Source organism: Diabrotica undecimpunctata, chromosome 8 (assembly GCF_040954645.1).
Source record: "Diabrotica undecimpunctata isolate CICGRU chromosome 8, icDiaUnde3, whole genome shotgun sequence".
NCBI classification, from domain to species: Eukaryota; Metazoa; Arthropoda; class Insecta; order Coleoptera; family Chrysomelidae; genus Diabrotica; species Diabrotica undecimpunctata.
In genome coordinates, this window is record NC_092810.1 from 22609108 (window position 1) to 22634103 (window position 24996).

Genomic DNA, 24996 nt, shown 5'->3' on the forward strand with positions numbered 1-24996 from the left:
CCAACTCCTTCCATCGGTCTCTATCCTGAGCAACATATTTCTAATTTGTTCCGGCTATTCTTTTAATATCATCAACCCATCTCATCTGTGGTCTTCCTCTTGGTCGTTTACTTTCGTAAGGTCTCCAATGTTGTATGTAGTATTCCAACGTTTTCATTTCATTTCATTTCCATTTCCATTAAAAATCTCAGCATTAAAATAATACAGTATGCTGATGACTTTCTTATGTATTCTTCTACCAAAAAATACGATAACTGCATTCAAACTTTAGAAAAATACACGATAGATCCAAAAATTGGTTCAAACACAATGGGTTTGAAATTGCATCAAGTAAATCAAGTATTACTATTTTCACTCGACACAATATCCCAAAACTAAATCAGATAAAATTGAATGGGTATGATTTTAATTTCAGTTCTTCAATTAAATATTTGGGAATGATTCTCGATCGCAAGTTAACTTGGAAACTTCACGTTGAGTTTGTGTTGGATAGATGTAAGAAGGGTCTAAATTTCCTCAAATCAATTACAAAAACATGGTGGGGTGCAGATGTGGAAACTTCTTTGCTTTTCTTCCGATCTTATATTAGATCAATTATCGATTATGGATGCATATTATATGGTTCAGCAAGTAAACATATTCTGAAAACAATAGATGTGTTTCAAAACGCAGCATTGCGTATTTGTTTGGGTGCCATGAAATAGACGCATATTAATGCTCTACATGTGGAAGCTCTAGAAAATTCCTTGGGCTATAGAAGAGAATACCTCAGTCAAAAGTTTGCTATTAATATACAAAATCGTAACACTACTCTCTACTCAAATATCAGAAAACTGAACGAAGAAGATTTAACTAATCGATATTGGAGACTTAAGAACTCACCTCCACTTTGTGAGGCTTTTAGAAGCCTGACAAATTTTAATTATGACTTTAAATCAGAGGATAATCTTAACATCGAACATTTTTATTCGTGCTTGCAACCCATTACTGTGATACAACCGAATTACCATGTAAATTCTTCTGTTAACTCGAATATTTTGAGGTCCTGTTTATCTAGTCTATCAGACTCTTTAGTTATTTATACGGATGCCTCAAAGTCTATTGTTGGTACTGGGTGTGCTTTCTACATTCCATCAACTAATACAGAAAAACTTTGTCGACTAAATCCTAGTTTTTCAATCTTTAGTGCTGAAGCTGTAGCAATATATGAAGCATTAAGATACTTTGAAAACACTCAGAATACATCTGTTACAATAGTACCTGACTCATTGTCTGTTATGTTAGCCATTGAAACTTTAAATTTTCCTAGTAATAACTCAAATATATATGTCTTTCAAATTAAAAAACTTGTTTATGACCTTTATAAAAACCGAAGAGTTGTTCATTTGTTGTGGGTTAAAGCACATATAGGTCTTAAATACAACGAACATGTTGACCTATTAGCTAAAAAGGCCAATGATACCGGAACGCAAGCTGATCACCAAATCTGTAGACAAGACGCATTAACAATAATTAAAAATAATATCAATAGTAAATGGAAACAATCTTGGCATATATATAGTACGCAGTCTTCCTCGCAATATGCTTCTATACAGCCTTTAATCCCAAGTGATTATTGGTTTAAAAATCATTCTGTTCCACGAAGGTATATAACATCCATAATTAGAATAAAATTTGGACACGCCTGCTATCCTAGTCATCTGTCCAAACTAAAAATCGTAAATTCAAATTTATGTCCAGACTGTCAAAAAGAAGGTGATCTAGATCACATTTTCTTCGAATGTAAAAAATACACAAAACAAACTGAAGATCTAATAAAAAATTTAGTCAACATCAAAATTTTTCCTCCGTACAATATGTGCTATCTGCTATCTCTAAATATAAAAGTTGTAAATGAATGTTTGATGGAATTTATTTGCAAAAGTAAGCTTAATATTTAACTGTAATTAGAATCCTAACCTCTGTTTTACCCCATTTGTTATTACCTTTTATCCGTGACCCAATCTAGTTTGTCCTAAAAGCAATGTCTTGATGGGTCCCTAGACGAGAAACGAGTGTCCATGTTTTATCTCTATCCTATCCTTAATAATAATTTTAATGCTTAAAAATTTGTAATTGTACTACAATCTTTCTGGGTAGAAAATTTTCATGTTGTGACTGGCTGTACGGCACTTGCCTATGCCATTAAAAAAAAAAAAAAACGTTGGTCTTTTTGTCTAGCAGTGTGGCCCGCGAAGCTCCATTTAAGTTTGGCAATTTTAGTTGCTATGTCCTCGACTTTTGTTTTGGATCTTACCCAGTCGTTCCTCTTTTTATCTGACAGTCGTATACCTAACATTGCTCTTTCCATTGTTCTTTCTGTTGTGGCTAGTTTATTCATGTTTGCCTTGGTTAGGGTCCAGGTTTGACATCCATATGTCATGAAATATGGACATATAGATGCCCATCCTGGTATCTAATCTGATTTGAAATTACCGCTCGGTTAGGTCGAGCTGTATGAAATGTCACTTTTGTTTTTTGGGTACACTCGTAGTTTACGATTCCACTCATAGTAATTAACTATGAGTTGAACTACTTTCAAACTAATACTTGATGAATGGGAATGTGGATCTCTTCTGACACAACCTTTGAAGTAAACGCATTGTACTTATTGCCGGTAATCTTTCTTTGTCACTAATTGCTTAATAAAAACCGATAAATAATGTTACCAAAAGATAAATTTAATTATTATAATTTAATTATATAATTTAGTTATATCAGTGCTATTTTTGGAACTTTGTTGCTTATCCATATTTAATATAATGTTTTTTGCTTAGTTACTTACACCAAAGTTTTTAACATATCTGTTCTTTGAACTCTTTGTTAACTTTTACAAAACTGACTTAGTTTGGGTTTTTGTTAACTCAAACTAAATATATTGTATTTTTCAATTTATATGGTTCATAAATTGGACTATTTTCTTCACTTCCATCATATTATTGCTTCATATCTTTTATAAGGTAAACCATGTGCAAATGTCTTTGTATCTATGGATGTTTGCTCATTTAAATAATTTTGTAGATGAACTGATGATGTATATAAATTTAATGGACGAAACGTCTTCAATACAAGGATGAAGTAGCTGATATCCTTTCTTTTATTCTCCAACTGTTGACCGAGAACCCTCCACTATCTTAGTGAACTACATATAATTTTGCCATTTTTTAATTTTTACGAATCATACCACCAAGTGATTGTCATTAGATGTTTGTGTAATGTTTAAGAATATGTTCTAAAGCAGTATGCAATCATTTTTTAAATAACAAATGTCAAAAAATAACTTCTTCCAAAATAATGATTTTATTGAAAAATAAAAAAAATTAACATTGTGCATTTTTTCTGTTTTCCTTATAAAATTACAATTAAGTCGTGATTATTAATACTGTGTATTACCACCTCTATTGTGAATTACACTCCTCATTCGATTTGGCATTGAATTGATCAAATTCTGGATGTCGTTTTGAGGAAAAGCTTCCCATTCTTCCATGAGCGCCAACCGAAGCTGATCACGATTTATTGAAGCAAGTATTCTGTTTCTTACCATTCGTTTGAGTTGATCCCAAACATGTTCAATCGGGTTCAAATCTGGACTTTGAGCCGGCCAGCTCATTTTTGGCACACCGACAGTTTCCAGATATTGCTTTACCATCCTGGCTACGTGTGGCCGCGCGTTGTCTTGCATAAAAATAAAGTTTTAGCCGACAAACCCAGCAAAAGGCATTACATGCTCCTCTCGAATTTCGGTAATGTATCGGTGTGCATTCAACACTCCTCTATCAATAAATACGAGATCAGTACAGCCCTCGAATGAAATGCCTGCGCAAAACATTACCGAACCTCCTCCAAAAGCAACACGTACTCGTCGAACAAAAGCAGCATATCGTTTCCCACGTCTTCTGTATGTTTTGATGCGACCATCTGAGCCATAAAGAACCATCCTGGACTCATCACTAAACAAAACATTTTTCCAATCTTCTATCGTCCAAGGCTCGTGGTCTCTAGTAAACTGTAGTCGGCGTTGTCGATGTGCTGTTGTTAACAAAGGTCCTGTTGCTGGACAACGAGCCCTTAGACCAAATTTCCTCAACCTTCTTCTCACGGCGCATTTTGAAAACGGTTTTGGATTGATCTAGCCGTAAAGAACCGATTTTGCAAAGACGTGAGTTGTAAAGAACGGTCTTCGGAATCGTTGGTAAATTTTTCGTACCATACAACGACTGACTCCATGCTGTATGGCCACTTCTCTTTGACTTATTCCATTATTAATCAAAGTAACAATTTGAACAGATCTAACAAATCTTCGAACAACTGTACACTAGTGAAAGGTTTTTGAAAAACAGAGTAGCCATATTCCAAGAAAAATAAGGTACAACAACACTTGGATTATCCGAAGTCGTAAAACTGATATCAATTCTGCACACTTATTACCCTTCATTGACCTGTTGGCACCGTTTGTCGGTGCCTAAACGACGCTAAAAGTGTTTCTGCATTGTGGAAATTTAGTTACAATAGAATAAATTTTATAAACTTAAAGTTATTGGAAAATTGTTATAAAATTCTAGGTGGCCTCTTTTTCGTTTTAGTCCTAGTAGTAAATTAAACAAATTTTGTTTTTTTTTTCAAAAAAAATTCCACAAGAAAATAGCTTTAGAACGATATATATGTCGTATGTTAAAATTCGAAATAAACAGTATAAATCACCAACCTTTGTCATATTGCTACTTTTTTAATTATTTATGTGTAAACAAGTTATATTATGTTAAAACATATAAAACATTTGAACCTTCATAGATATAAGGATATTTTCCTATGTAACTGTCAGCTGTCAACTGTCAGCTGTCAACTATTTTTTGCCATGTCTTTTCAACGTTCCAATATTCCATTTGAAAAAATATACATTATTTCAAGTCTGCTTAAGCTTATGTCAAATTATGTTCAAACTGGTATTTTTGGTAACTTATACGCGGCTAATTATATAGTAAATAAAAAATAAAACAATTTGTGTTTTTATTCAAGAATATTGTTATTCCAATTTTTAAATATGTTTTTCTCAGACAATATTTGTTCTAACAGAAAAACTTTACTTATTCAAATAGTGTCCAGTCGCAGAATTAAATTTTTCAACAAACCTATTCTCTTTTTAAGTTTGAATTTCTATATTCGTTCGCGCTTGTTTTTCTCTTTGACTGACAAAGAGGCCAGCAAAATTATTTTGCAGTACGGTTGTGCATATATTGACCGTCATCGACCGTGGCTCTAAATTAATTTTACGGGGGAAACTTCGTTATCTCTTACGGAACGAGATACGAGAATGGTATTCATAAATATCTTTCAAACTTATAGAGCCAATTTTAAAGCCTCAATTTTTCAACCATTGTTATCATTAATATAGCAAACATACGATGTCTATTTTGCTGGTTGAATAATACACAACTTTAAGAAAGAACTAATGTACAGAAAATTCTGAATATAAACAATGTCTGCTACTTACGGAGTCTAATTTAAAAAATGGCTGTTGCCAACGCCATAGGGAATATCTAGTGAATAAAGGAACTCCAAAAGTCTAATTGCTCTCTTATTGGTACCATTTTCAAAAGAAAGGTTAGGTTATGACCACAGTTAGTGACATGTGTAAGTATTGTCGTACCTACTGTCAATCGGCATGGAAACTATTCCTTGATTCACTTGGTAATTATGATGTTTACAATGGTATGGAAATTTATGTGAAACTTAATGGATGTTAACAATGTGAGAGACAATTACAAAATCTGTGAAAATAGAAGTGCAGCTGGGTTTTCGAAAAGGAGTTTAGTTGTAAACTTAGATAGGCAACCAACATTACTTTTGACTTTAAAAAATGACTGAAAACTGAGGAACGGTAGCAATTATTATTATTATTATAAATAAAACATGCCAGCATTCAATACTTTCTCAAGTAGATCCTTCAAACTTCCCTGATCTAAAGAGGTATTCAATAAAGAAATTATTATAAAAAACAGTTAGCCTTAAATAATAATTATCCTCTCCATCTTATTAATAAATTATATAAGAAATTTTATAGCAATAACAGACTCACATTTTTCGTGATTTCTAAAGAAAACCCTTTTTTAGTTCCTTATATTTTCTAAGTCCACACTCCTATTCTATTCAAAATATGTAGTTCCTATGCTACACAAGTCTGGTGTTTATGAACTTTGTTATGGTTCTTGTAAATCAGTTTACAAAGCAGTTTACATCGGCATCGGCTAAAGAGAATCCGTATTTCGGAACATTTTAAATCAAACAATGCTGCCAATATTACCGAAAACGAAGTGGAGCAATTCATAGGAGCAATCTAATATTAATGTCATTGGTGAAATGACCAACATGGACACTTTACTGGAATGCAACTCCACAAATCCTGCAATAGATGGGATATTATAAATAAACACCTTCATTCTAGTGATAATAATATCTCCATTCCTGTTGGTAATCCAGGCCATAATAAACTGATCAAAATTCGACCTCTAGTAGACAAGATTTAACCACGCCTTTTATAATACATTTCCAAATTTTGTTACTAGACTGACAGAGACAGTGCCAAAGAACGTTAATCATATTATTTTTTTTTCAATAATTGGTTTAATAGTCCAAAATTACAAATTTAATTTACAAAAAATAAATTGCTGCCTTTAGGTACAATTCAATTAAATCGTGTTCCAAATTCAGGATACCATTTGAAAATGAACTAAAGAAAAAAGAGTGTGGGTTCATTGTAGAAAAAGTTGCCCTTGAAAAAGGTACTTGCGAAAAGAAAACAAATACAAAAGTATATCATGCCCTCAAGTTGTTGCAGTTTATAATCAGCTTATGAGAGGAGTGGACTTATTAGACTCGATGTAGGGACTTTACAGAATCCATCTAAGATCAAGAAAATGGTATAAACGAATGTTTTTATATGGTGGATCCATGCGTTGTAAAGGCTTGGATACTCTGGCATAGAAATCATGAATAAAACAACACCAACAAAAAGAACAAAAAAAGAACTCCTGTAAGACATAAAAAGATACTGTCATATGCCAGAATGGCAAAAATATCGAAGTGTCAAATGCCGTGTACAAAAAACTTGAGAAACTGCAAAAAGAGTAATAGATTGGATATTTTGGAATCTTATAAAGCTAGTAGAGCTAAATCAAATGATATTGAAATAGTTTAGAATGAACCGCTTTTGCTATTGGAGCCATATATTTCCATCAACATAAACTTTTAAGTTAGTTTAATGCGGTAGTTCAACTAAACCTACATTACTTTTTTTTTCTTTTGCTTTTAATTTCTCGACCCCATTTGTGATGTCATTAGGTGAGTTTTACGTTTAATTTATTTACTATTATATATTTTGACTTAATGTATGCTTTCTATTACATTCCTCGACCGGTGTTGGTGCTGGACTCATTATAAGTAGTTATGACGTGGTATGCGAAGAAGTACACAATAATTTGAAAGAAGGTTAATTCCGGTACCATATCTATGTAGCCTTTGTAACGAGGACTTCCAATAATTGCTACCGTTCCCCCTATTTCAATCTCTTGTTAAAGTCAAAAGTAATGTTGGTTGCCTACCTGTTTACAACTAAATCCCCTTTCGAATACCAGAAAACCATTCAGCTGCACTTCAGTTTTAACAATTTTCTGATCGTCTCACATATTGTTAAATTTCCATACCCTTTTAAAGATCATAATTACCAACTGTATCGTTGAATAGTTTCGATGTCAATTGATAGTAGGTACTACGATATTGAAACCTGTCACTAACTATGGTTTCAACCTCTCTCTCCAAGATGGTACCCATAAGAGAGCAATTGGGTTCTTTTAATAATTAGATATTCCTTTCCTAGAATTTTTCTTTAAATTAGACTCCGTAAGTAGCAAAAATTTTTACATTAAGAATTTTCTGTACCTACACAGATTTAGCCTTTCCTACGTTTATAGCTGAGGATGACAAAGATGTCGAAACGCATTCTATGTGTTAGAAAATAAATATTACGGTTTGTGGTTTTACTTAGAGATTAGTAATTGTATCAATAGAACAATTGATTTATTTATTAATGAATAATTTTAGAAAAAGAACAAGAGTAGAATCAAAGAATAATACAAATTTTTATTAAAAAGGAGACCCAACAACAGAAGAAGTAAAAGGAGTAAGTAATGGACAAAGGAAAAAATAATAAATACGCATGAAAAGGTGTACTGTTGGAAGAAATATTGAAAGATGAATACTGGCCTATTCTAAATGTCAACAGCTGAAATATCTCTAAATAAATATGGTTTTTCTCTTCTTCTCTTGTTCTTATTTTTATGTAGACGTGACTCAATCTGTGTGTCTGTTTTTCAATGTGCCTCCAGTAAGTTTTCGTTTCATCGTTTTCGTCGAAGGCTACCCCTTCTTTGGTCCTGGTTTCTTTTGCTACTCCTCTATAGATTAGTATGTATTCACCTAATTTTGATTGTCCTTTTCCTTTCTTTTTCCTTTCCTGTAAAGCGCAAATGTCTATTTGTTTCTCTTTGGGCACTTGGGTTATTTTTTGGTCCCTTTAGTTGAGCGATCTGATATTCATTGTAGTAATTCTCATTTGGGTTTTGGCTATATTTCGCTTGTCCTTATTTCTTGCCGTGGTCCTCTTCATAGTATCAATCTTGTACCGAGGCTGTACATTGCTTCTTGGAGCAGTATTATTTTTTACGATTGGTAGGTTGCTAACCTTACCAATCACCCTCCACATTTTATCCATGCTTGGGACCAGCTGTGATAACCGCAGAGCTACTCAATCCACCCCGCAATTACTCAAGGCAGTGTTTGGTTTTATGGTTTTTGAATAAATAAATATATTTTGATGATGCAATATGTTGATTCTCTTCCATAAATAATCAAAGACATACAATTTTTTTGTCGCTTTCCACTACGTATATTAGAAAAAAATGGGGCACTAAAGTAATTATCAAATAATTCTCATAATTCACTCTGTCCAAATCTGTTCTAAACTCTAATTTCACTATTTGGGAGAGTGAGTCATCGTTTGAAGGCGTAGAAGTGGGGAAAGACGTATGAAAATCTAGTGGCGTACACTCACTTTTAATTCAACGTTAATTATATTATATTGTTTAAATATTATTGTTCAAAATAGGCCACAATATATTTATCTGCAGGTTTTTACTGAAGTTTCCATCTCTATATCCAAAGACCGTTTTCAAAGATATAAATTATAGTTATATTTATTTTATTTGTTTATTATTATATATTTATATATTCTTATATTATTTTCTTTTTTTTTTCTTAACTTTAAAAACGGTCTCTGTACTAGAGATCGAAACGTCAGTAAAATAAACATGTAAATAGATGTATTGTGGCTTATTTCCAACATTCTCCCTAAAAATACGGAATGCCACAAGCAAAAAGCCACAGAAAAATAAACATTGCTATCATTTGTATATTTGAAAACGATCTCTTTATATAGACATCGAAACGTCAGTAAATTAAACATTTCAATTAAATATATTGTTACTTATTCCCACCATTATTTCTAAATATACAGAACGGCAAGCAAAAAGCCATAGAAAAATAAATATTACTATCACTTGTATATTTGAAAACGATGTCTTTATATAGAGATCGAAAAATCAGTAAATTAAACCTATAAATAAATATTTTGTGGCTTATTCCATACAGTCTCCTAAAAATACAGAATGACACAAACAAAAAGCTATAAAAAACAAGTAATTTTGCAGAAAGCTTACTGATGCCACCAGGCTGTCGCGGAAGTTACGCTAAAACGTCTTTTGACGTGACCCGTCCTTAAAGAGTTACACAATGAAATTTTTTTAAAACAAATTTTAAGACAATTTCTCCACCACCCGAGAGGTATGTCTTGTGGCGCGTCACTTTTTAAATGGGGGTTCGCCAAGAGCCATATTGTCCCATTAAATAAAATAAACAAAACATTTAAACAGTATAAAACAAAACAAAACAAAATCCTATAAAATAAAATAAAATTCTATAAAAACAAAATAAAAATAATTTTGGATGTAACAAAACATTGTACTATTCTATTTAAACACAAACACTATACACACTTACTATGTTCTTCTCGTTTTTTTTTGTTTTTGGTTTTTTTATGCTGATGCTTACTAAACTATTAGAAAATATTATTCGCTGTCTAAATCTGAAGATGCAGTGCTGCTATCGCTGTCATTATCTTCACCTGGTGTAATTATAATTGGCTCTAGTAAAACTTTGACATGAGTGTCAAGTTCCCACATACGATATTCTTCTTTAATTATGTGGCCTATACATTTAGCCCATTTCTCTGGAGTTACATGGAGGACTGCTTGAATCAAAAGTTCCTTAACTTCGTTTAATTTGAGCGTTTTGTTATTGCGTGCTACTTTTCCTTTCACTTGCGCCCAGATAAGTTCAATGGGATTAAGTTCGCAATGATAAGGTGGTAGACGTAGAACTTTGACACCATAATCTTTTGCAGTTTCATCCACAACATATTTAAGATATTCACTTTTCCTTAACCGTACAATGTCAAGTAGTTGAATTTTGAGCATTGATTCTTCGTATGCAATCCCCTTTTCTGTAAGCCATTCTTGAATTCTCCCTTTCCACCATGCCGTCGTCGGTAATTGTTCTAGTCTGCGGCTATGATATGGCGCATTGTCCATAACAACCACAGACCCAGATTCCAATTTTGGTAAGATTCTCTTAAACCAGCGCTCAAATACTTCGGAAGTCATTTGTTTATGATAATCACCTGTTTTTTTTTGACTTAAATTGAAGCAAACCATCATCAAAGAACCCTGTATCACTTCCTATATGGGTGATAATTAAACGCCGTCCCTTTCCTGATGGAGCTTTTAATCCTGTAGACCAGCCTTCTATAAAAAATGCTTCGCGTTTACTTTTGACATTTAAATGTTGCCAAACTTTTCCAACTGTATGACCTTCGTTAATCCAGGTTTCATCCAAATAATATATTTTGCATCCAGTGCTGCGAATTTTTCGTATTTCTTCTAAATATTTTCTTCTCCACAGAATAATTTCATTTTTTTGTAATAGCATACTTTTTCTGTTGCGTTTTACATACCGAAAGTTCATTTCGCTCATGGTTCTGATTAAGACCCTATGAGATATCTTGGATAAAGAGTCATCGTTTTTGAGCTCTTGAGAAATTTTTTTTAGTGTTGGAATTTCACTTCGAAAATAAAATGAATGAATTTTTCGACGTATAATATTCCTTGTCTCGTCATCGAAAACAATGCTTTTCCTACCTCTAGTTTTACCTTTTTCTTGCTTTTTTTTCCGATGTATTTCTAAGTACACGATAAATACAGCTAACGGATACTTTTGTTAAACTGCTACAAATGTCGATCGCTTGGCTAACATTTAATGCCATTTTTCTGCCGACAATTCCTTCATAAACGTTTCGTATCATTACCTTTCCTCGGACGTTAATATTTTCCGTCTCTTTTGCGGCTTTCTATTTTTGGAATCAACATCAGAATTTTGCTGTCTTCTCTTGGAACAACTCGGTTTTTCGTCCATTGTATTTCAATAAGCTGTGTATATACTATATATACAATAATTTCAACAATTCTGTATAAGAATATAACTAAAAATTTACTATAAAACGACAAGCTATAACACTCTTATTATCAATAACACGTTTTATCAATACTACAATACATTATTGTTAAAACAGTATTGACAACAATAAGTTTACCAACTTATCACATAAAATATACTCACAAAATACATTACCCATAGAAACGCCCATGTAAAAGAACCATTCCTCCGGCGAAAAAATAATAAAAACTAGTTTTTTCTGGCATGTCTGCGACCGAATTGTAAAACGGAATTTCCTCGCTAATTCCAAAGTTGCCAAACGATTGAAAAATATTATTTTAAAATATCGATTTTTATTTTATAAATTTAAATATGTAACGAAACGGAACATATAAATAAAATTTATTTCATTACAATTTTGTGCTTAATTTTTACTATTGAAAAAATCATGTTTTTTTGTATTTTTATGACGGTAATAATCGCTGCGTGGAAGAATACAGGTTTTGTATGACCATAATTACTACTTGTGAACAAGATTTGGCTACACTGTACGACAACTCCTGGTCAGTTTTTCTATAGAGAAGCACAAATAAATATACTACTTTATATATTCTGTAATTTCTTATGAGGAAACGCAAATTGCAATCGAGAAAACAGGCAGTTTTCGAGGGCCGCTGTGTACATTTAAATTTGAGGATATTCCGCGTTTAAACTATGATATCACTCTTCTGAATTGAGGGTTTCTACTATAACAACTAACAATCTACGGGTATAAGAAAACAAGTTTCTAACAGGTGCCCAATCCAACCGAGACGGTCTAGGAAACAAAACTTTTTACTCGATCCTCGTTGGCTTAGCATGAAATACTTCGTATCACCGAATATCCCGGCGTATTCCCCCAAGACACGGATTCAAGGACACAAAACCAATTTGGAAGTAAACCCGTTCGAAAATTAATACAAGATTGTCGCCGTCGCAGGGCGTTTGAAGGGTAGGTATTATAGTCGGCGGATGTGTGTGTGCCGGAAATAAATTTGCAAGATAATGAAGAATAAAATTGTATTAAATTCCTCGACAGTTAATTGATAATCATGGCTCGTGTCCCGCTCGTCGGCCGCGTAATTCGCTTTACCTTATTAACCGGCTGCCGGAATATTTTATAGAAATTCGATTTCCGTCCTCATTAAGGGAACGGTTTAATTAACGCCTTGCTTCGCTCTCAAATCTTGATTGTCCGCCGGTTATCTTTCCGATGAGACGGTTTTTTATTGAAAATTCATTAAAATCCTATTTTGGTAGTCCGTATTCTACTGCAACCGTATTAGTATGATTAAACGTATGAGCACTGTTTTTATATAACATTTTTTAAAAAATGACAAAGTATGTGGTCTTTTTAAAGCAGTGCCTATGTCTCTCGCCAGGATACCGGACCATTGTCAAAATCAAATATCTATTATAGTAGAAATCCTCAAATTAGAAGAGTGATTTCATAGCTTAAACGTCGAATATCCTCAAATTTAAATGTACACAGCGGCCCTCGAAAACTGCCTGTTTTCTCAATTGCAATTTGCGTTTTCTCATAAGAAATTACAGAATATATAAAGTAGTATATTTATTTGTGCTTCTCTATAGTAGACTTGACCAGAAGTTGTCATACAGTGTAGCCAATTCTTGTTCACAAGTAGTAATTGTGATTATTACCGTTATAAACATACCAAAAAACATGATTTTTTCAATAGTAAAAATTAAGCACAAAATTTGTAAGGAAATAAATTTTATTTATATGTTTCGTTTCGTTACATATTTAAATTTATAAAATAAAAATCGATATTTTAAAACATTATTTTTCAATCGTTTGGCAACGTTGGAATTAGCGAGGAAACTCCGTTTTACAATCCCGACACAGACATAGCGGTAAAACTAGTTTTTATTATTTTTTCGCCGAAGGAATGTCGATCGAGACATCAACTATGGTTCATTTACATTGGCGTTTCTATGGGTAGTGCATGTGGAATTAAGCCACAATACATCTATTTACATGTTTATTTTACTGACGTTTCGATCTCTATGCCAGAGACCGTTTTTAAAGTTAAGAAAGAAAAAAAAAAGAAAATAAATAATATAAGATTATATAAATATATAATCATAAACAAATAAAATAAATATAACTATAATTTATATCTTTGAAAACGGTCTTTGGATATAGAGATGGAAACTTCAGTAAAAACCTGCAGATAAATATATTATGGCCTATTTTGAACAATAATATTTAAACAATATAATATAATTATCGTTGAAATAAAAGTGAGTGTACGCCACTGGATTTTCATACGTCTTTCCCCACTTCTACGCCTTCAAACGATGAATCGCTCTCCCAAATAGTGAAATTAGAGTTTAATCAAATGTTACAATGGTTTTCAATAAATCGCATATTGTATTGGGACTGAACTTAGGAATATTTTACATAGACATTATCGCAAACAAATAACATCAAAATCACTACCAGTCCTTATTAATAGACTTACTTCTTCCGTTACATTCTCTTTTTCTTCAAACTGGCACTAGCTTTGAACCTTTAATTCGTTCTGCAAAACTACCACCTGTTCTCTTAACTTTTCTACTTCATTTTTACTAATCACTAGTTGCTCCTTCAAAAAAGTAACTTCAGACTCCAGAGTATCTCTTTCGTTTCTGTGGCGAGTTGTGTAAGATCGATTTTTTAGAGACCTATCTCTACTAGTATTTCTAGTAGGACTATGTGACTGGCTTCCAGTGGCGACGCATGACTTTTTCTAAAGTGTTACCAAAACCAGATGTAGAAAATCTAATTTAAAAAAAAAATATTTTAAACCTCCCAAATATAAGTGTTTGTTACTTTTTTCAGGTACATATTTTATATAATTTTACTTACTGGACTGGGTGACTAGGCATCATATAATTAAGCAAGCCTGTGGGAAAAAAAGTAAACGAATCACTATTCCCAAACAATATGTAATAATGTTCGGAAAAATTTCCGCGGTCAGGTAAATGGAAATTACTAATTTCTCGGGAAGAACCACGTTGAGAATTTAAAACTCGACGTTTTGGCACCCATTTTGAAGCCATTATCAAGAGGGTTATGGTTCCGTTCGAGTTCGGGGTCTCAATCTGCCTACTCTCCTCACTCGTGACGTAGCAGTATCTTGTTCTCTAGAAAGACGAGAAGCGTCAAGTGGTACTGAGGTCTCAAGTTGCGTACTCCTCAGTGTCGAGTGACTCGAGTATGCATTTCTTTAAATAGTTCGAGAAGCTTTGAAGTAATACAAGAAACAGCCTCAACGAATCTACCAGCATAAATCCACTTTGTTGCTGCTACTTTGGGTAAAAGTTTTTGTACTAATTTATCAAAAAAAAAGCAGCAGGTCCTGATAACGTTTGAAAAAAAATTAGACTCTTTAATATGTTCCACTGATTACTGTAAAACCAAATTGAGTCCATGCGCATAACAATCAACAAAAATTGCATCTTGATACTTATCTTATACCGCAAGCGGTAGGATGCTTGCCTCACAAGCCGGTGGTCCGGAGTTCGAATCCCACCGCCGGCAAGAACATCTAGACATTTTAAAAATGTCTATAGGCCCCAGGTCGACTCAGCCTGAATAAAAATGAGTACCTTGGGTAAAACCAGGGGTAATAATAGACGGTTAAAGCGTAGCACTGGCCATGTTACCTTCCTTGTATACCGTAGGCCCTAGATATAGCAGACTACCCTGCTATACTCCCAAAGCCGCGACAGCGGTATAAAACGGGAGACTATATATATACTTATCTTTAACCAGTTTTTGTAAGCCGTATTGCGCACTAATTACAGCCGCATCATCGTAAGTCTGTACAGTGTACAATTAGTTTATTGCCACAGTAAAACTTATTTAACATACTGAACAAAATTTCCGATAACGGTCCCACTGAACGCTCTTCAGTAACACTAGCTAAAAAATATTTCACAAACATCCCCGTCAGGGCAAACATACCTACATACAACCGAAAGTTGCGACTGGTTTTAAACATGAGGGCTTTCATCCAATACAACAGTTGCAAAACTTCGATAATTGCTGACTTAATTGCATCAATCATAAATGTAGATATGGCTTCAATAATATGGTTTTGTATATCACTTGAAACTCCCTAAAAACCAATTGATGTTTCTGGATGTTTGGCAATTAATGTTAACAATTCCCTGTAATTGCCTGGATTCTCAGAGTCATCGCCCTTAAAAAGGAACCCGAAACGCTAATTCTTGTTTGGTTCAAAAACATACAACATCTATAATTGTGCTAACGATTTATCTATTTTTGTAAATTTCATTATGTTTAGTAATATTTGCTCTAAAAGCTTGGTTAAGATACATTAACGTTAAGTAATGTGTACTTGGTTAAGTACATGTACCAGAGCCTCTTCATGCCTCCTTTTTAAAACTCTAAAGCTATTTAAATGGTGGACTCCGCTGCTGGTAAACCCATTTTTTTTTTCTGTAGAAAACAGAAGACATGGCCAACCATACTATCTATTTTTCTTGCAAACACATAGCCAAGAATTTTCACTGTACCAACTAAATTTAAAATATCGAACTGCTTTTTTTGATTCCTTTTTTAAATTGTTTAAAATAGATGTTGGTCTTCCATTTTCAATAATCTCCTTTTTTTCTTCAAAACTGTAGAAGGAGAATGACTTTTCTGAGTGTAAAAGGTATTAACGGGTAATTAATTAAAACAAAAAATGATAATAAGCCCACTAATATCCACAGAGTGCCCACGCCCTCCCGCTTTCAATTCAGACACGAGCCAGCCCTAAACGATAGCCGACCTACCAACACGCGTATCCACAAGCAAAAGTGGTAACAACGTAACGTACAACCGAGTCGCATAAACTGGCCAGTATTTTCGTGCATCTAGTTGACATTTACTGAAATACCATTAACACATATTTCTATTGGTAAAAAATATAAATTTTAACTGTTACCAATGGTAACAAAGGTTACATGGACACTTCGCCAGTGCGGGCTTCTCGATGTCGATCTAAGCAACCTTCTGACCTCATTCTTTAATTCTTCTTTCCTTGCTTACGATTGGCTTCTGCAAATGTTTTGCAAATGTTACATTCTTCCTCAATTAAAATATCTGTTTTCATTTCTAGTTTATGTTGAAGATTTTGCAATATGCTTAAAATTTGGGATACAATAGGTTATTGGTTATCTACAGTTGTGACTTCTTTATTTTCTAGAAATCTCATTTCTTTTAATTTTGAACGAGATCTAGAAATGCTTTTCGACGCTTCATTAGATGCTCCATTTAGCCTTTTGTGATATAATTGGAGAGTTTGTTGCATTGTGACATCATGTAATACATCTATGATGAATGCCTGTATACCAATTTGTTCCAGAAAATCTTTAGGCACCTGAAAGAACGCCAAATGCACTAATCTTTTAATATCGGCTTTAAATTTTTACAGGTATTTGCTGCTGGTCAGTACAGGTAATTGAATACTAAATATAATATGAGTATTTACCGTTAACAATTACCAAATATTTCTTCGATCTCACTTCTGACACCAATGTTACACTTTTTGAAATCAATTTATTCAAACACCAACTTGTTTACGACACAATGATAATTATAAACTTCAAAAACTCAATTAATACTGTTATTTGAAATGTTAACTTTCTATGTTTATATACATTTTCTGACGTTCTAGACTTCATTAGACATTTCGGGATTTCGGAAACAAAAGTCCTTTTTGAAAACGATTTCCAGAGTGGAAATCGAAACGTTCAATAACAATTATAAAATGAAATTTGCAATTGTATAATTTACTTCAAAATTAAACAAATCTTAATGTAGATAAACAATTATTGCTTACTTAAGTTAGATGTCATTTTGTCGAGTATATGGCCAAAATTCCTGCCAAATTTTGGTATAAAGGTTTGGCTCGTATTTTATTTAGATTTCAAATAGGTAGTAATTGGTTACATTTTCACCAGAATTGACCGAAATAAAGACCACAATAAAGAAAACTGAGTACACAGTTGTTTTTAACAGAACAAACATAAATAGATAGACTCATATTTGAACATTGCATATTCAGACTGTTTTCTAATTTAACATACATCGTGAATAAAAATTTTCTAATTAGAATATATCTTGTTTCAGTTCTAAGAGATGAGTTCCGTTTCGAGCCACAAAGTTCTAGAGTAGCTGCTGGTGAAGATATCGTTTTAGAATGTTCACCTCCGAAAGGGGTACCAGAACCACAGGTATTTTGGAGAAAAGACGGGCAAACGTTAAGCGTGGATGGTAGACTAAAATTGGTAGACGGCTACAATCTGGCGATAACGGATACTAAAACGTCCGACGATGGCAAGTACCAGTGCGTGGCGAAGAATACGGCTGGAGTGAGAGAATCATCGGCAGCTATTTTAAAAGTTTATGGTGAGTATCTAGTATGATATTTCCCCTCTCATTTGTTTCACTGTGACTATATGAAATAGTAAAAAATAAGATAAAAAGATCTTTAATTAGAAGAGTGTAGGGGAAAAAGGAAAGACAAATGTATATATATATATACCAAGAGTATTATTCGAAAATCATCTATAGTAGTCCATCTCTATTCTACTCGTCGGAAGAGTCTATTGAGAACTTCATCGATTGTATATTCTAGATTTATCCTTCTGAGAATTGTGACACATGCCACGCATCGGAGGGGGCTATTTCGTTACACTGCTCCCCTCTTAGATCTGAACGTTTCAATCAGCAACTTTACATGAAGGTCTAGTATTGCGAAATCTACAGGACTCTTCAGCTCTACATAAACCCCTCATAAAGAAATAACAGTCTACTGACTTTGAAGGACACGATCTCTTCGGGTTAATTCAACACACAGTAATTCGCACGCCGGTTTCTCGGAAGATTATTTCAAGTATGCTTCTGACAATCTTCCAATCCATATTTTCTAGTGCATGGCCTATCTTGGGTAAGGCCAAATTCTTGGTCTTCCAACTTTAGGCTGCTAATTTTTTCACTCGTCCAAATGACCGAACTTCTTATAGAATGCGGACGAGATTCCTTTAGTCATGTCAAGGTCTTTGGAAACACAGTGGGCTAGAGAGACGTTATGCGGCACACTAAAAACATCCTGCTGAACTTCTGTGATCAAGCCGTATCTAGCACTCTTTCTCTCTGCGTAATTTGACATAAATTTATTAAAGCTTAGTCGCCGGTTATCTTTGATCTCATGTTGAAGGGATCGTGCTTTTTTTTGTTTCATTTGAGCCAGCATAAAGTGCAAGACGATTTATGTGAACTACTTTTGGTTTACCTTTCGGCAACCTCTTAATTCGGTATATTACGTCATTTATTCTCTTTTTAATTTCATACCGACCTTCCCATTGGCTTTGCAGTTTAGGAGACAAGCCTCGACGACGTTGTAGATTATAAAGCCAAACAAGATCACCTACTTCATAGCTTTCATTCTTACATCGAGAATCATATTATTCTTTCATTCTGTCAGTGGTCTGCAGCCAAACTCCAGGGCAAACGAACTTAACGACCTAACATTAAGCAGGTTGGACTTTGGCTAACCAAAAAGGGTCTGGCCCCCAAAGCCCGGTACATTTTTTCTTCTTTCTTCTTCAAATGTTTCGAATCTTGAGACACGTATAATGCTGTTTTTAGCATTTAAAACAAACGGATATTAACATGCTTTTCGAAATTTTTAAAAATTTACAGTTTTCACATACCGCACTTTAACAATAACGAACATCGACCCTAAGAGACCGGTAACAAACACAGTCAACCTGTTAATAAAATATACCAAAACATTTTTCTTACTTTACACATTATTTTTATATGGACATTTCCTATTGTCTATCTCCGGAAAGTCGCAGATATTCTATTTAGTGTAGTATAAAAAAAACTAATTAGTTTGATGAATATCTTTCATTTTAGTTAAACCATTTATGATACGACCACCAGAAGACATCACCGCAACAGTTGGTTCCACAGTGGAGTTTTCGTGTGCAACTGGAGGAGATCCCATTCCAGACGTTCTTTGGAGAAGAACGGCTCCTGGAGGAACGATGCCGCTAGGTAGAGTAAGAGTACTAGAAGATAGAACCCTTCGATTGGAGCAAGTTACTTTACTGGACCAAGGGCGGTAAGAAACTTAAACAATGTACTTTAACTGTTTTATTGTCTTAATTTTGTTTTATTTTAGATACTTCTGTGACGCTGATAACTTTGCTGGTGCCATTACAGCATCGGCTCTTCTGATAGTTCACGCCTCTCCAACTTTTACTACAAGACCTCAAGCGCAAGCTGTAGAAGTAGGTAGGGATGTTACTTTCCACTGTAATGTCAAAGGCAATCCACCACCGTTTGTGTTTTGGTCATTTGAAGGAGATAGGGCATTAGTGTACTCTGGGAATAGCTTTGGAAATTATGAAGCCTTTACCACCTCGGAAGGATTTTCTAGCTTGCAACTAAAGGAAGCACAGGTATTTACTTACTTCAAATGTAAATAAGAATAAGTATTGTTTATTGTTACTTTGAGCAATATTCAGAACTGAATAGTTATATTTTTCTTCTTAATATTTATATATTTTTTTAAACATTAGATTTTCTTATCTTCTATTTAATCAAATGATCTTTCTCCGCTTGTTGGTTGTATCTTTATATAGGTGTGAAGATCTTTATGTTTTTTTTTCTAATTTTCTCTACAAATTCACTTATTAAAACAATTTTTGTATGTGTAGGTTCAGGATTCTGGTACCGTTGTCATATGCTCCGCGATCAACGCTGCTGGATCTATATCTTCCAGAACAAGACTGACAGTAACTTCAAAAGAAGATAGGCCGCCTCCAATAATCACGAACGGTCCTGTGAACCAAACTCTTCCAATAGACTCAGTAGCTTACATGTCTTGTGAAGCCGAAGGAAATCCAAAACCTGTAATTTCTTGGTACAAAGAAGGAGTACCTGTGTCACAATCTCATAGAATAAATATGACTAATCCCAACCATTTGGAAATATATAGCCTTCAGAAGGAGGACTCTGGGTCATATACTTGTGTGGCTTCCTCAAGAGGTGGCAAGGCTACCTGGACTGGTCATCTTTTAGTAGAAAATCCTAAAAATCCTAATATTAATTTCTTTAAAGCTCCAGAAGCAGTTATGTTACCGGGACCACCAAGTAGACCTCATGCTCTTAATCAATCGGAAGGTAACTTACAAAAATTATATTGTTAGCATTACATTAAATTATATTTTTTACAGGAAGCGTTACTATTACTTGGGGACAAAACAACAAAATTGGTTCTTCCAGCCTTCTAGGTTACCAAATAGAATTGTTCGGTAAGGAAGAAGGAATCACTCCAACATGGACTATCGTCGGTCGCAGAATACCAGGTCCTACCTTCACCCAGCATCTTTTGTCAGCTGGTATTCCATACACCTTTCTCATCAGAGCCGAAAACGCTCATGGCATGGGTCCACCGTCGCAATTATCGGAACCTATTGTCGTAGGACCAGATTCAGCACAGAACTGGGGCAATCCTGAAGTAACTGAACTTAGTGAAGCTAGAGCTAACCTCGTAGCATCCAGCATAGCATCGCTTACTGAAGCCATACCTCTTTCTTCTACTTCCATAAAGCTTGTCTGGTCCGTCAGCGATTCTACCTATGTGGAAGGACTGTATATATATTTTGTGATGTTAGATAACGAAGAAGAAAAGCCTAAGACTTATAGCATGTTGACTGTTTTACATACAGGAGGTACATCGAGTTTTACAATTAATAATTTGGAAAAATGGTCGAAGTATGAATTTTTCTTGGTGCCTTTTTTCAAGACTGTTGAAGGCCATCCTTCTAATTCCAAATCCGTTAGAACCTTAGAAGATGGTAAGTAGTTTGTAGATGTTTAGATATTATTAATGTAATGAAAATCATATCGAAATACGCCGTTTAACTAATTTTAAAAACAACCTCTTCAATATTAACAAAGCTCATTTGGTGGATTAAGGAACTAGGAGACCAGAACTTATAATACCTCCTATTTCTTCGGGTCTTACCTCAGAGACTGTAAAGAATAAAGAAATTGTAAGGGAAGCTATAGATTGATGTTTCGAGTGTATTTTTGCTACTGCCACTGTATCGAGTTAAAACAATCGACGTCTTTCCATAGGTTTTATCTGCCTGGAAGTCTGTTACACACTATTCTTACAACAGTCAGTTGGCTTACTGGAAATCTTTTATTTATTCGTGATACTTTAGAATTCTGGAAACCTGGATGCGCTTGTACAAGTCTTGTGAATGGGTACCATGTGTTTATCGAATCACTCAGTACTCTTCAAAAGGTGCTTGCCGCTTACAATATAGTGCCTTGCGCCTTATTTGTAGGTACCTCTTGACGCATTTAAGAAAGCCTGTTTAAATCTGTCATCCGATCGAGGACAAAGCTGGCTCTGGATCGAAGTATTTTGTGGGTGATTCTATGTTAACAAGTTTATCAAATCTTTCCTTGGCTATATAAATGGACTTATTTTTATATTGCCAAATTGACTAAATTAAATGCCAGTCGATATTTTGTGGCACAAAATAACGACAGAATAGAGTTAATACTTAATTTAGCCTACCTCTAATGCATTAAATCCATCGTCAGCAGTCACTCGATTCGGTCATCCACTTCGTCTGCATTGAAATTTTTTGTTGGGTTATTAGTTAGTTGTAAAACGGCCTCTACAACATCTTGGTCTGTGAGTTCTTTGGAGTCATTCACAACGATCCATTCGTTCACGCCATTTTCATTCAAATTTTAACATCCAGGAATTGTATGAACCATCTCTGTCAAATTTTCAAAACTTTCTATTCCTTCTTCTTCCAGTCCGTCGTACAGTTTTCGCCAGCACCTTTGTAGTGTTTCCTTTTTTATTTTTTTCCCAAACTTGCGCACAACACTATACTAAGTAACTTTAGCGCTTTATTAATATCACGTGTTTCTCAATCCTGCAGAACTGTTCGCAACAACAACCCTCAAAAGTGTCGTTTAAATATTTCTATAACGCCTTGATTGGGAGGCTGAATTAGGTTAGTGACATTTGGAGGAAGGAAGGAAATAACCATATCATTACTTTTTAATTCATTGAGATGTAAGGGCTCGTTCCCAATTAATAAGATAGCTTTTTTGGGGACAAACCATTTCCAGCTAAAAACTTCTTAACTTTCGGCATAAACTTAAAAAATTATTCTTTAAATAGTTCAGAAGACATCCACGCACTTTTTCGTGCTCTGTAAAAAACTGATAAAGCATTACGCGCCATATTCTTCAATGCACAGTCTATAACTGCCTGATGCATTTGCAGTAAAAAGAACTGTTATCTGTTCTTTATTCATTTTGTGATCTTTGGCAGCCGTTTCAATTGCAAAAGTAAGTGATTTTATAGGCAATATCTTAAAATTTACTCCTGTTTTCTCAGCACTATAAATCTGATCCCGATTTTAGCTTCAACAGTTTCAGTCGCAACAGCTAGAACTAGCACAAAAATCCTTTCTTTGCAGACCTAATCGCTAACAGTTTAGCTTTATCTTGCTGTATTTGACCTGTCAGTGGTATGACTTTTTTCTCTGTTGTGTGAGGTCAGTGTTTTTCTGTCAGAATTTCTTACGGTCTGCTCTTGATATCTAGACTTGAAATGTAGAAACTCCAACTCCATAATTCGCCTCAAAAGTTTTCAGTAAACTTCCCTATTTAACTTCTTTGATAGCAGCTAATTTGTCGGGAATAGAAATCATAACACGCTTCCGCTTGGATACCATCTCACAATAGACTACTTCAGAGCACTACACTAAAAATACTTTGTTTCGCAATAGCACTTTCACTTGGACAGCTTTGTCAAGAGTCAAGACTGAGAAGTTACTGAAATGCGTGTGAGGATATGCTCAGTCGGGGGTGACTATACACACCAGGGGCAAGGTAAGGCTATTAGCACAGAACAGAAAGCAATTGTTATTTGGTCTGTGCTACTAGCAACCCCGGTGAGTGCATTGTTTACAATATTGCTGTAGGTACATTTCGCTTCGCAATGTCTTTCAGTTGACCCAGGTTTTGGTTGACCTGAGCTCGGTTAACCAGGGTTATAGTGTATATATATATATATAATCTGTTTTTCCATATTGTGATGTAAGCTTTTTTCTTTATTTAAGTGGGGTTAGTTTAGGTTAGGTTAGGTTTCTTCTTCTTGATGTGCCTATCCGTTACGAATGTTGGTGATCATCATGGCAATATTTATCTTATCTGCAGCAGCGCGGAAAAGCTACACAGATTGTGTATTGAACCAGATTCTGATGTTCTTTAACCGAGATGTTCTTCTTCTTCCTGGACCTCGTTTTCCAAATATTTTTCCTTGCAGGATGGCTTGAAGGAGAGCATATCTGGATTAATTTCGCATAATATGTCCGAAGAACTGTAACTTTCGAGATTTGATGGTGGCTCTCGGCTCCTATTCATTATTCTGAGGACCTCCTCGGTCAGTCCACGGGATCTTAAGCATTCTCCGATATAACCACATCCCAAATGCTTCCAGTTTTCTGCACATATCTTCGTTCAAAGTCCACGATTCAACACCATGAAAAAGGACAGAGAAGACGTAGCATCGCAACATTCTTACTTTTGTATCAAGAGAGAGGTTGTGACTCTTGAAGAAGGTCCCCATCCGATTGAAGGTGGATCTAGCTTTTCCGATGCGTGCTCTAATCTCCTGGTTGTTGTTACATTCTTCATTTATTATGGTGCTGAGGTAGTTGTAGTGCGTCACTCTTTCTACAGAGGATTGGTTGACGTAGAGTTGACCTTCTGTTATCCTTTTCTTGCTGATTATCATAAGCTCTGTCTTCTTAACCTTTATATTGAGTCGATATTGTTGACTGTAATACGTGATTTTGTTCATAAGAACTTGTAGGTCTTCTAATTTGTCTGCAAATACTATGGTCTCATCTGCATATCTGATGTTGTTTAGCCGGTAACTATTTAGTAGAATACCTTTTTCAGCTTCGTGCAAAGCTTCGATAAATATTATTTCAGAGTACAGATTGAAGATTAGAGGAGACAAAATATTTTCAGATCTTGGTTGTTAATTCCTGTTTTTTTTAGTATGTGCATTATCTTAGCGTACTGTACTCGATCATACACTTTGTCGTAATCAACCAGACATGCGTATACGTCGCAGTTGACGTCTCTGCATCTCTGGAATAAGTCTTGTACTGAGAACAAAGCCAGCAACAGCATTTATGAACCCGGACTGGTTGGGGGAAATTTGACTTTCACACAGC

General features: G+C 34.5%; 1 protein-coding gene across 1 annotated transcript in view; it reads left to right on the forward strand.

Annotated features, from left to right (window-relative positions):
• The window catches only part of LOC140447263 (roundabout homolog 1-like), a 711862-nt gene that overhangs the window by 672939 nt on the left and 13927 nt on the right, over positions 1–24996 (forward strand). The window contains exons 4-8 of the mRNA XM_072539818.1: positions 17828–18106; positions 19622–19829; positions 19890–20169; positions 20428–20893; positions 20947–21570. Coding sequence (XP_072395919.1) covers positions 17828–18106; positions 19622–19829; positions 19890–20169; positions 20428–20893; positions 20947–21570 — 1857 coding nt within the window. The remainder of the gene's footprint in view (positions 1–17827; positions 18107–19621; positions 19830–19889; positions 20170–20427; positions 20894–20946; positions 21571–24996) is intronic.